Below are 13,405 nucleotides of genomic sequence, written 5' to 3' on the forward strand. Positions count from 1 at the left end.
CATTTGAAATGTTCCCACTCCCGCAGGTCTGTTTCTCAGCACCAGTGCAGGAGGCTTCAGTTTCCTGGACAAGCCGGTGACCAACCAAGCCTCTGCCAATGGGTTTGCCCACAGTATCAGCTTCGCCTCCCACCAAGTGAACGGAGGGAGCGGCGGCTTGCACGGAATGGCCGCAGAATTGACCGGCGGTTTTTGCAACGGGCCTGCCTCACCCCCCCGCGGCGGAAGCACATTTCAGGGCCAGGGGGTGGTGGTGGTGGGCTCGGGGCTCTCCCCGCCGTCATCCGAAATGTGCGGTGCCCTCCACCAGAACGGCAGCCCCAGCAACTATGTGGCCGCCAAACCGCCCACAGAAGGGCTCCACGGCGAACACGACCCACTCCACTACGGCCACTACCACGGCTTTGGAGACACGGCCGAGAGTATTCCCGACAACAGTTACATGGAGCATTCCAGCTCGGTCAAGGTGGAGCAGAGTTACAACAATGCGGTCTGTAGCGCAGTCCACCTCTTCCACGGTTCATAGGGTGGATTGCTGAGGAGCTAGTCACGGGTGGCGGGTTGATGCTTGATGGCGTCTCTATAGTTGGTCACACTGATTGTTTCCCTTACAGGAGTAAATACAATGCTTGAACATTGGAGATACATTTCAACTTAAAATGGTATTGTCATGTTTCTCTGAAATTCAGGTCGGGATCCACATCCCCTGGGAGCGTGGTTGGTTGTGGTGACCATTCCCTCAGTTGATGGAGAATTATTTTTGGCCAAGTTTGTTATCGCAATGGCTCAATAAAATTGGCTCATAGAAACATAGAAAATAGGTGCAGGGGGAGGCCAGTCAGCCCTTCTAGCCAGCACCGCCATTCATTGTGATCATGGCTGATCGTCCCCTATCAATAACCCGTGCCTGCCTTCTCCCCATATCCCTTGACTCCACTAGCCCCTAGAGCTCTATCTAACTCTCTTAAATCCATCCAGTGATTTGGCCTCTACTGCCCTCTGTGGCAGGGAATTCCACAAATTCACAACTCTCTGGGTGAAAACGTTTTTTTCTCACCTCAGTCTTAAATGACCTCCCCTTTATTCTGAGACTGTGGCCCCTGGTTCTGGACTCGACCAACATTGGGAACATTTTTCCTGAATCTAGCTTGTCCAGTCCTTTTATAGTCAATAAAACTGGGAGGCAATTTTTGTAAAAACCAGAAATATCACTTTTGTTTACTTTTGTTCTAATGATTAAACGCCAGGGATGGAGCTTGTAACTGGAGCTGGTGAAGGCCCTGGCTCTGTAAATTCTTCCCACATGAATGGAACTTTTTTACCTTTAATTAGTGATAAAATGATCACTCTTTATAATTTGTGTTTTTGATAAACTATTTTACAGTGGTTGTCCGTTGTTGAAAAACCCCGTGGTGTGGATATGTCAGTCCAGCAATCAGCTATTTATGATCTGGGTTAACTCAAGGCCACATGGCCTGATCCCACAAGTGATGATCATGGAAAGTGCTCAGTGAATCTGGTGATCTGGCAAACTGAGAGATGGCAAAATCCCAACTGCTCCGATGTTTGTTGTGGAGGAAACCGTTCCCTCTACCAGCCTACCACTTTGTGACCAGCCCACACAAATAAATATCCATTCATAAAATACATAAATGTTGAGAGTGATGATCTGACCTATGTTTCAGTCTAGACATTACCATTTTATTGGCAGGTTGGTACAACCATATAACCATAGAACATTGATGTGTGTGTGTTAACGATTGATGGTTACATGTTTAATGTGATGAAAGATGTTACAATTGTATACTTACAGCCATTTCTTTTCTTTTCTGCATGATTGAGAATTCACACCATCGCTATCCAACTCTGTTTGGTTCCTAGCTCTCTGCAAATCTTGGTTGTTGGGTATTGGTTATCTCAGCAAGTTGATGTTCTGTTTAAAAAAAAAAAAATTTAAATATGTGTGTTTCTATCCATTTATAAACGAGATATAATTGTTAAATTTATATTTGAAGGAAAGTGCGTACTTCCGACGATTTCTGCCTATATACATGTTTAAAACCATTGTACTTGCAACATTTCTCTCACTGCATGTTTCACATTTACCTGCTGCATTGGAAACTTTTACTTGTTTTTGTAAAATGATCGGTTTACAAAGGTATGAATAAAGATTTTTCACAATATTGTTTAAAAAAAAACCTGCCAAGCTCTGTTTTGTTTTGAGCAATCTGAACGTGGTCTATCAATTATCCCAGTTTTATTCTTTTCACCTCCATTTTCTCATTGACCTATTCATAGCTTGTTGGATCTTAGAAGGGTACTTCAGAATATTACAACCCAGCAGCACTAATATTGTTTTCTCTACCATTGTAATGCTTGCATTCCCTCTTTCTCCGTCCCTCCCCCACCGTTGTCCTCTTGTTAATTTAACAATTTGTATTCCTTTGTTATTACCTCGTCTCCAGCCAACAATGGACCATTGTGTGCTCTACCTTTCCTGAGTTGTCGGTGCCATCTGCTTTGTTCTCTATCTTCTCATACCTCTAGTGTCCCCCTCCCTAACTCTCAATCTGATGAAGGGTCTCGACCCAAAACGTCACCTATTCCTTCTCTCCAGACCATTTAGATGCTGCCTGACCCGCTGAGTTACTCCAGCATTTGATGTCTTATTTCAGAATATTGAATGGTTTCACTACAAACAGATTTAATTGACCGGCACCTGTGGCTGACTTCACACATTTTTATTCTCTCTTAAAAGCAGACGGAGCATTTCTGCTGTTGTGGCTGATTCTGAGAACTTGCAACTTGATAATTTAATGGCTCAGTCCAGCAGACCAGTTTACATGAATAGAAAGATAAAATTTGAGTCTCAGAGTGTTAACTCTTTCATTGAGATTGTTTTTTGTAACTCACTGGCCAGGCAAGCTGTTAAACACCAGTTGCAAGCTTGTTCTGGTACAACAGAGGCCTCAGCCGAATATCCACAGCCTTCGTTAATATCAGGCTACCCTCCACGGTCTACATCACAGTACATCTCACATTTTGATCTTGTTGCATTACTGTCTGACCTGCCAAGACTCATTGTGCGGAAGTGGCACATTCTTGATAGATGATGAAGAAAGGGTCAGCGGTTAGCCCTTGGCCTTTCACCTTTCTCGTGTAAACGACTGAGTCCTTTGTCACTTGAATTGTCTAACAGCTTGCTTTTCTCAATTAAATGAGGAATGTGAACTCACTCATTTAAGTCCACACCAGAGGATGTGATTTATTTGATGAATGAAGAGGTAGAAAATTACGGTACAATTGAATTTCCCGATGAAAACTACGTTATTGCTTGGTTTATAATTGGATCCATCTTCTTAAAGTTCCTCTCAAAAGTCTGTGTGAGTTTCCAATATCTGGTTTCCAATGTCTGGTTCCCCACATCACAACAGTGACAAAACTTCAAGTAGCACTCAATAGGTGCTGAAGCACTTTGGGTTGTATTGAGAAGGTGAAATACCTGAGCAAAATGCAATTCTTTACCGGCTGTTGCGAAGAGAGGTGCTCCCAATTCTAAGGGGCCAATGAACTTGTCACAAGATGAAACGATGATGAATAATTTGTCGAGACTAAATCTGCAAAATGAAGTAAGCAGGGATTATACAAACATTGTCCAACGTGCAGATCAATGGACCAGCAAATCAAACAAGCAATGTTCTATGTCAACTGGCTAACATTCATTAATTAAGGGCCTGTCCCACTGTACGAGGTAATTCAAGAGCTCTCCCGAGTTTAAAAAAAAAATCAAACTCGTGGTAAGCACTTAGAATGTACTTAGCAGGGATGTCTCTTAGCGGCTCGTAACGCTAACGGCAGGTACTCGGGAAGTGCAGTAAGCTCGTGAAGACTCGTGAAGATTTTTCAACATGTTGAAAAATGTCCATGAGAGCCCCGAGTACTTACGAGCGGCTATTACCGTAAATCTCCGAGTTCGAATCAGGAGAAACTCGGGAGAACTCTTGAATTACCTCATACAGTGGGTACTTAAGACCTTATTTTAAGCATAACTGGATCCCCTGTTAAGAGGCATACAACATGGAGACGGGCCCTTCAGCCCTACTCCGTGCCGATGGAGGATAGTCAAATTTTATTACAACTGAGGATTGATTAATTCCAAGACACAGCATGCAAACAGGCCCTCAACCCACTGAGTCCACACCGACCTTCGATCATCCGTGCACACTAATTTTATGATATCCCACTTTCGCAGCCATTCCTTACACACCAGGAGCAATTTACAGTAGCCAGTTAACCTACAAACTCGCACGTCTTTGAGATGTGGGAGAATACCAGACCACTCGGAGGAAACCCACACGGTCACAGGGAGAAAGTGCAAGCTCCACGCAGATGGCACCCAAGATCAGGATCAAACAACTGATGCCATGAGACAGCAGCTGTACTAGCTGCACCACTGTGCCACCGTATTTCATAGTCAAGAATAAAAGGTATTTAATTGTCATATGTACCGAAACTGAACAATGAAATTCTTACTTCCCACAACACAACAGGTTTGTAAACACTGTACACAATAGATAGCATAAGAAATAAATAAAAAGTCAATTAATTAAAAAAAAACACAATATAGTGCAAAACGAAACAAAGACCCAAGTGCAACCAAGACGATCATATTTCAAAGTTTAATTGGAGTTTGAAGTGTTCAAGGGCCTGATGGTTGTTGGGAAGGAGCTGTTTCTGAACAAGGAGCTCATAGTTTTCACACATACCTTATTTCCAATGGCAGGAGTGAAATTAGAGCATTGCCAGGATGGTGTGAGACCTTGTTAATACTGGCTGGCTTTTTTAGCCAGCATCTATAGATTTTTTCAATGGTGGGAAGTACATGCCTGACCATACCTGTGCCTGTGTTTGAGCTGTGAATCCTATTGTTACTGTGGGCACAGAAGGTACAATTACTCTAACAGACACTGAAAAATCTCCATAGACGATTACAGCAAAAAGGCAATAGGCACCTTGAAGATAGGTTATTTTTTTCAATTATGCACATTTTGGGTATTGCCGCAATTCTTGCCTTCCAATCGCCCCTATACAATCAGCGGCCTGGGCCCAAGTTCTCTCATTTCCTTCCTCAACCTCAAGGAGGATTCAGAGCAATTTCTTGGAGTTTAGCCTGTGGAATTTGGCATCAATGTACACCAAGTGAGCACTCATTGCAAACAAGGGTTTAAAATGCTCCCCGAAGCACAGAGTAGAGTCGTTCCAGGTTTGAGGAGTTACCAAAGTAAACATTTGCTTCACGCACCCTGAGCTGCCCAGAAGCTGGGAAATTACTGCCATCTTGTGCCCAGCTGCAGAACTGTATTTGCATTGGGTCTTCCTGAGTTTAGATTAGAAATACAGGGCGGAAACAGGCCCACGCCGACCAACACTCACCCCGTACACTAGTTCTGTCCTGCACTCTAGGGACAATTTACAAAGGCTAATTAACCTACAAACCTGGATTTCTTTGGAATGTGGGAGGAAACCGGAGCACCCTGAGAAAAGTGACACAGTCACACACAGGGGGAAAGTGCAAACTCCGTACAGACTAAACCCATACTCAGGGTCGAAGCCGGGTCACTGCGCCACTGTGACGACTTCTGGTTCCTGTGAATTAATTCACAAATGAGAGAAACTTGGAAGCTGAGTTTTACTAAGCAACTAGACCAAGTTTGGTCCCTGTCAAACGGGAGGGCTGGTCTCCGAACGCAATATTCCACCACTCAGCCATTGCCCCCAACTGCGCAGGGGCAGCTGACGGGTTCCCGTTGTGACACGAGTCACGGCAACCTTCCCCAAGTGCGTTTCGCCACCCCTCTTCCTACCCCTATCCTCCTCCATTCCTCCTCATCCCCAACATTTCCCCCCTCCTCTTCACCCTCCCTCTTCTTTCCCGCCTCCCCCACTCCCTCCCTCACTTCTCCCTCCATCTCCTTTCCCCTACCCTCAGTCACTGCCTCCCTCCCTCCATAACTCCTCTCCTGTTCCTACCCCCCTTGATATCATTGTGAGGTGGAACGCTGCTGTGTTTTTTAAAACTGAGTTTTTTTTAAATGTAATTGACATAATGACATCCCATTGTGATGTCATTATGGGGTGGAACATTGCTGATGGGCAGTTTATGTAAATTAGATCCCATTGTGACGTCATATGCTTGGAACTGCCAGTGCAGATGGAAAAGATTTTTGTCAAATTGTTTTTTGTAAAGTTTAAAATGTGAATAATTTGTAAAAAAATGCCATCAATCTGAACGAAACTTGTCCCAGTGCACCACAAGACAATGCTAAGTAAGGTTGGCCAGAAAATGTAGCACTATCATGTACCATTTTGGCATAATTTTAGGATCACTGCCATCACAGAAATGCACACAGACAAACATAATAACAAACAAGATGAGAGTTTTAGTAATATACTAGACCAAGTGCAAACCCATTGGGTCAGCACCCGCAACGCAAGATTCCACCACTCATCCATCCCCCCAACGCAAGCCGTTCCACATCACAATATTGTGCCACTCACGCATAGCCCCCAACTGCACAGGCACGGCTCATCCCCCAGCACTCCCTCCTCTTCACCCTCCCTCTTCAATTCCTAGAGAGAGAGGGGTTAAAGAAGGAGGGGTGATAGAGATAGAGGGGTGGTAGAGAGGGGGGGAGGGGGTAGAGAGGGATGGGGACTAGAGAGGGAGGGGGACTAGAGAGAGAGGGAGGGAGGGGGTAGAGAGGGAGGGGGTAGAGAGGGAGGGGGGAGGGGAGGGGTAAAGAGGTATGGGGAGGGGAGTATAGAGGAAGGGGTAGAGAGGGAGGGGGACTAGAGAGAGAGGGAGGGGAGGGGTAGAGAGGGAGGGGGTAGAGAGGGAGGGGGTCAGAGAGGGAGGGGTAGAGAGGGAGGGGGGACTAGAGAGGGAGGGGGGGTAGAGAGGGAGGGGGATTAGAGAGGGAGGGAGGGGTAGAGAGGGAGGGGGACTAGAGAGAGAGGGAGGGAGGGGTAGAGAGGGAGAGGGAGGGGGTAGAGAGGGAGGGGGTCAGAGAGGGAGTGGCAGAAAGGGGGTTCAGAGAGGGAGGGAGAGAGAGGGGGGAGCCAGAGAGGGGGGAAGCAGAGGGGGGGGGGGTAGAGAGGGAGGGGGGGGGGTAGAGAGGGAGGGGGGCAGAGAGGGAGGGGTAGAGAGGGAGGAGGATGGTAGTGGAGAGGGAGGGGGTAGAGGGAGGGAAGCTAGAGAGTGAGGGAGGGAGGGGTAGAGAGGTAGAGCAGAGAGGGAGGGGGGGTAGAGAGAGGGAGGGAGGGGGGGCAGAGGGAGAGGGAGGGGGGTTGAGTGTGGGGGGGGGGGGGGGAGGGTAGAGAGGGAGAGGGCAAGGGAGAGAGAGGGAGGGGGTAGAGGGAGAGGGGTAGAGAGGGAGGGCGGTAGAGAGGGAAGGAATGTAGATAGGGAGGGGCCCTCCTCCACTCCCCATCTCCCTCTACCACCCCACTCATTTCCCTCATCCTCCTCATCCTCGTCCCATTCGCTGCCCTAGGAACTACTCAGGTCGTAGAGCAGAGCCAGGGCCTGGAACTTAGCCTGGTTCTCATACTCAGCCCAGCCCCGGCTGAAAACTCCAGCTGTCAGCTCGACTATAGTGCAGGCTACGACTTAATCTCCAGGTTCGTCCCTGACCACGGACCCAGGCTTGTCCCTGACCACGGACCCCAGCACCACCCTTCCCACCGGGCATCGGACGGCAGCAACCGCCGCCATGAGAGCACTGGATTGCCTCTCCTTCCCGGAGACTCCCGTCCTGCCTGGTGAGTGCATTGTGATGTCACTCATAGAACCATAGAAATTAGGTGCAGGAGTAGGCCATTCGGCCCTTCGAGCCTGCACCGCCATTCAATATGATCATGGCTGATCATCCAACCCAGTATCCTGTACCTGCCTTCTCTCCATACCCCCTGTTCCCCTTAGCCACAAGGGCCACATCTAACTCTCTCTTAAATATAGCCAATGAACTGGCCTCAACTGGTTTCTATAAGATCCCCTCTCAATCTCCTAAATTCTAGAGAGTATAAACCAAGTCTATCCAGTCTTTCTTCATAAGACAGTCCTGACATCCCAGGAATCAGTCTGGTGAACCTGCTCTGCACTCCCTCTATGGCAATAATGTCCTTCCTCAGATTAGGAGACCAAAACTGTACGCAATACTCCAGGTGTGGTCTCACCAAGACCCTGTACAACTGCAGTAGAACCTCCCTGCTCCCTGCTTCTATGGCAAAAACGGGAAAGCAGATTATTATCTAAACGGTGGCCGATTGGGAAAGGGGGAGATGCAGCGAGACCTGGGTGTCATGGTACACCAGTCATTGAAGGTAGGCATGCAGGTGCAGTAGGCAGTAAAGAAAGCGAATGGCATGTTGGCTTTCATAGCAAGAGGATTTGAGTATAGGAGCAGGGAGGTTCTACTGCAGTTGTATAGGGTCTTGGTGAGACCACACCTGGAGTATTGCGTGCAGTTTTGGTCTCCAAATCTGAGGATGGACATTATTGCCATAGAGGGAGTGCAGAGAAGGTTCACCAGACTGATTCCTGGAATGTCAGGACTGTCTTATGAAGAAAGACTGGATAGACTTGGTTTATACTCTCTAGAGTTTAGGAGATTGAGAGGGGATCTTATAGAAACTTACAAAATTCTTAAGGGGTTGGACAGGCTAGATGCAGGAAGATTGTTTCCGATGTTGGGGAAGTCCAGGACAAGGGGTCACAGCTTAAGGATAAGGGGGAAATCCTTTAAAACCGAGATGAGGAGAACTTTTTTCACACAGAGAGTGGTGAATCTCTGGAACTCTCTGCCACAGAGGGTAGTTGAGGCCAGTTCATTGGCTATATTTAAGAGGGAGTTAGATGTGGCCCTTGTGGCCAAGGGGATCAGAGGGTATGGAGAAAAGGCAGGTACGGGATACTGAGTTGGATGATCAGCCATGATCATATTAAATGGCGGTGCAGGCTCGAAGGGCCGAATGGCCTACTCCTGCACCTAATTTCTATGTTTCTATGTTTCTATACTCAAATCGTTTTGCAATGAAAGCTAGCATACCATTCGCTTTCTTTACTGCCTGCTGCACCTGCATGCCTACCTTCAATGACTGGTGTACCATGACACCCAGGTCTCGCTGCATCTCCCCCTTTCCCAATCGGCCACCATTTAGATAATAGTCTGCTTTCCTGTTTTTGCCTGTGGTCTAGCGTTTGGAAGAAAATAGGCTAATAGGAAAATTAACCAGATTGACACACGCATAGCTACAAACGACGAAGAGTTTATAATACTCTATTATATAGATACCAGACAAAGTGGGTCCCGTTTGGTCTGTCACATGAGAGGGCTGGTCCCCAAATGCAATATTACACTACTCATCCGTACCCCCCAACTGCGCAGCCATGACTGACGGGATCCTGTTGTGACACCAGAGATCCCCATTGTGGCACGAGTCACGGCAACCTTCCCCATGTGCGCCTTGCCATCCCCCTTGCCATCCCCCTTGCCATCCCCCTTCCTACCCCTATCCTCCATTCCCCCTCATCCCCAACACTTCCCCCCCCCTCTCTTCACCTTCCCTCTTCTTTGCCCTCTCCTTCTCCATTCACCCACTCCCTCCCTCACCTCTCCCTCCCTCTTCTTTCTCCTACCCTCAGTAACTCCCACCCTCCCTTCCTCCATAACCCCTCACCCATCCCTACCCCTCTTGACGTGATTGTGGGGTTGAAGCTGCCGCATTTTTTAAAACAGAGTTTTTTTAAATGTAAATGAGATCCCATTGTGATGTCATTGTGGGATGGAACACTGTTGAGGGGCAGTTTATGTAAATGAGATCCCATTGTGATGTCATACGCTGCTAAGTGCCAGTGCAGATGGAAGAGATTTTTTCAAATTAGTTTTTATGAAGTTTAAAACGTGAATAACTTGTAAAATGTGAACAAAACTTGCTACAGTGCACCACGGGACAACGGTGAGTAAGGTGGGCCAAAATTGTAGCGCCTGCATGTACCGTTTTGGCATAATTTTAGGATCACGCTCACAGACAAAAACACAGATATAATTATAAACAAGATGCGAGTTTTAGTAATATACTAATACTAATAGGGGAGATGTGGGGGTGCGGGTGTGTGAGGGAGGGGAGTTTGGGGGAGGAGGGTGGTGTGGGGGAGGGTGTGTGGCTTCCCTGACTCCACGCTTGTGGGCTCACTCAGCACGGCTTGTGGACTCAGCCCGGCCTCCGGGACTTTATTCTCCTCGCCCCGGTGATTGACAGTGGGTGCGTTACCTTCATGGTGACTGACAGGCGAGAAGACCAATCTGCCGATCTCGCGACTTTTTAAACCTTCATAACTTTTGTAATATTCCACCAATTGGAACAAAACTTGGTGCGCTTGGTGCAGAGGAGAACGGTGAGCAAGGTGGCAAAGGTGCAGGAAGATGGGGGGTGATCTTATAGAGTGTACAAAATCATGTGTGCAGGAATAAAGAAAATCATGAGAGGAATAGATCGGGTAGACGCACAGTCTATTGCCCAGAGTAGAGGAATTGAGAACCAAGGGAAATAGGTTTAGGGTTAGGGGGGGAAAGATTTCAAAGGAACTTTTTCACGCAGAGGGTGGTGAGTATATGGAATGAGCTGCCCTAGGAGGTTGTTGAGGCAGGTCTTATCGCAACGTTTAAGAAACATTTGGACAGGTACATGGAAAGGTTAGGTTTTAAGGGATATGGGTTAAACACAGGCAGGTCAAAGAAGGGGGGGGGGGGGGATATCGAGGTACAAAGAACAATTCGGCACAGAATCAGGCCCTTTGGCCCGCAATATCTGTGCCAAACATGATGCCAAGATAAAGCTAATCTCATCTGCCTGTACATAATCGATATCCCTCCATTCTCTGCATATCCATCTCATCTACCCATCTAAATGCCCCAATCGAATCTCCACCACCTCTGGTAGTGCATTCTAAGAAACTGGCTCTGCACGTCTAACTAAAATTTTGCCCCATCTACCTTAAAACTATGCCCTCTATATTTTTGACATATTTCCCACCCTGGGGAAAAAAGGTTTTGAGTGCCTATCCTATCTCTGTCAGAGTGTGGGGAAAGGAGGTGGCAGATGGGGTGAATGTGGAAAGAGTGGTTACTCCCCCTGCTGGACAATAAAGTCAGAGTATTGTTTTGGTTGGAAGGATTCTTGACATGCGAAATGCAGGGCTGGAGTTAAACTGGCCTTACGCATAGGGACCGGAATACACAGAGAGGAAAGCCTGAGCTCAGCGGAAACCACCCTGGAAGCGCAGTGCAGTTTTGCTCCTGTAGAAGTTTATTTTTGTTTATTGTCACGTGTACAGTGAACAGCTTATTGTTGCGTGCTAACCAGTCAGCAGAAAGAGCTATCCACAGTGTGCAGATACATGCCAAAGGGAATAGCGTGAATAACGTTTAGTGCAAGATAAAGTCCGGTTTAAGAAAATCTGAAGGTCTCCAATGAGGTAGATAGATGCTCAGGACCGCTCGCTAGTTGTTGGTAGGATGGTTCAGTTGCCTGATAACAGCTGGGAAGAAACTGTCCCAGAATTTGGAGGTTTGTGTTTTCACACTTCTGGATCGTTTTCCTGATGGGAGAGGGGAGAAGGGAGGGTGAGACTTGCTTTGATTATGAAGGAAGATAAACTGCCCTAGATTGATTGATTCTGGGGATGAGGGCTGTCTCAGAAGGAGTGTACAGGAATCAGGTCAGGTTTGAACTAGAAAGATGTACGAGTGTGATCTCGTCGGGGCAGGATTGCAAAGAGATAGACCAGGTGGGAGCGAACAGTTTCCCTCAGCTGGAAAGAGGAGGTGGAGGGCAACTTCAGGGTAGGGTTTGGACATGAGGAGTGATTTCTCCCCAGAAATAACTTTTTGGATATTTTTTCACAGAGACAGTGAAGGCTCGGACGCTATCCTCAGTTGAAGGAGATTCAAGGATGGCATTTGGTCATTTGAGGGACTGGGGGTAGTGAGCACTGTGCAGGAGGTTGTGTCCCAGGGTCGGTTAACATTCTGCTGGGTGACGATGTGAAGATACTGGCAGGAAATGGGGTGCTGGGTGATGAATGACAAGAGTCCCACTTGCAGCACTGCTGAAGATCAGTGTGTGGGGACATTGGATGGGGATGGCCTCTTACCTGCAGGCCAGGTCGGCCACCAGGAACCAGTTGATTCCCAGGGGGCTGCCTGGAGAACGCTGCCACAACGCATGTGGGCATCAGCAGTGCCTCAATTTACATCGATGATTGTGGACATGGAGGGAACTGTAATCTTCAACAGCGAGAAAGGTTTGACAGCTTGCTCCTGGCAAGCTGGACATCATTGCAAAGAGCAAAGCTCTCTCCTGGGACCTCATCTGTTCCAGACTAGGATTCCACAGGCCATGAACTGTCCTGTCCGACTTACATCAGGTCAGAGAACGTTAACTAACCTAACTGCTCCAACAGCACCACATATTCCATTGAGCGGCTTACAACCCAATGCTATGAACATTGAATTCACCCCCCTCGTTTCTTCCCCAAACCCCCTCCCCCCTTTCCTCCCATGCCTGACCTATTTCTCCCTCCACTCACCCCCTCCTGCTAATCTCCTCCCTCTGGCTTTACAATCCGTAACTCTGTCTCTCACCTTCTTACTTTTATTTTCTTTTGCCTTTGTTCCATCAAAGCCTAGCAAAACCCCCTCCCTCATCAGTGCCGATCAGTCTAGCTAAGTGTCTCAACCTGTAATGTACCCTATTCATGTTCTCTAGGGATGGTGCCTGAACTGAGTTACTCCGCCCCTTTGTGCTCCATCTCTGACTCAGCTAAAGCAGTGCAGTGCGATTCGATGTTTCTTGATAGGAAGAAGACGTGAGAAAGAGCTTTGAATATGCAATTCTTTTGAGTTCCAAGTCCTAGGTTCGAGTCCTTGTCCATTTCCAACAATGGGAATTTAAACTTGAACTTTACCAGCAAGACTAGAATTTATTGCTCCTGAGAAGATGACTACTCCTGAGTAACTGCTCCTGAGAAGATGATGAGAAGGAGGTGGTGAGCGATCTCCTTGAACCCTGCAGTACTTCTGGTGAAAGTGCTCCCACAATGGTGGTGACGTGGGCCTTCCTGTGATGACGAAGGAACAGCGATAGATTTCCAAGTCAGGATGGTGTGGGGCTTGGAGTGGAGGCCTGTGTTCCCACGTGCCTGCTGCCCTTGCCCTTGACTGTGGGAGAGGTAGTTCGAGTGGTACTGTAGGTGTAAATAATTAGATGCCACACACTGCAGCCACTGTGCACAGTTCACAGAGGAAGGAGTGTGTAGGGCGATCATTGAGATACCAGTAGTGGA

At 47.6% G+C, this 13,405-nt stretch overlaps 1 protein-coding gene across 1 annotated transcript in view; it reads left to right on the forward strand.

The window, feature by feature from the left end:
- The window catches only part of ankrd10a (ankyrin repeat domain 10a), a 60,432-nt gene extending 58,234 nt beyond the window's left edge, over window positions 1–2,198 (forward strand). The window contains exon 5 of the mRNA XM_055636613.1: window positions 27–2,198. Within this exon, the coding sequence (XP_055492588.1) occupies window positions 27–526 (500 nt within the window). The 3' untranslated portion in view covers window positions 527–2,198. The remainder of the gene's footprint in view (window positions 1–26) is intronic.
- The last annotated feature ends 11,207 nt before the right edge of the window (window positions 2,199–13,405 follow it).

This window comes from Leucoraja erinacea, chromosome 6, assembly GCF_028641065.1.
Source record: "Leucoraja erinacea ecotype New England chromosome 6, Leri_hhj_1, whole genome shotgun sequence".
In the NCBI taxonomy this organism is placed as follows: Eukaryota; Metazoa; Chordata; class Chondrichthyes; order Rajiformes; family Rajidae; genus Leucoraja; species Leucoraja erinaceus.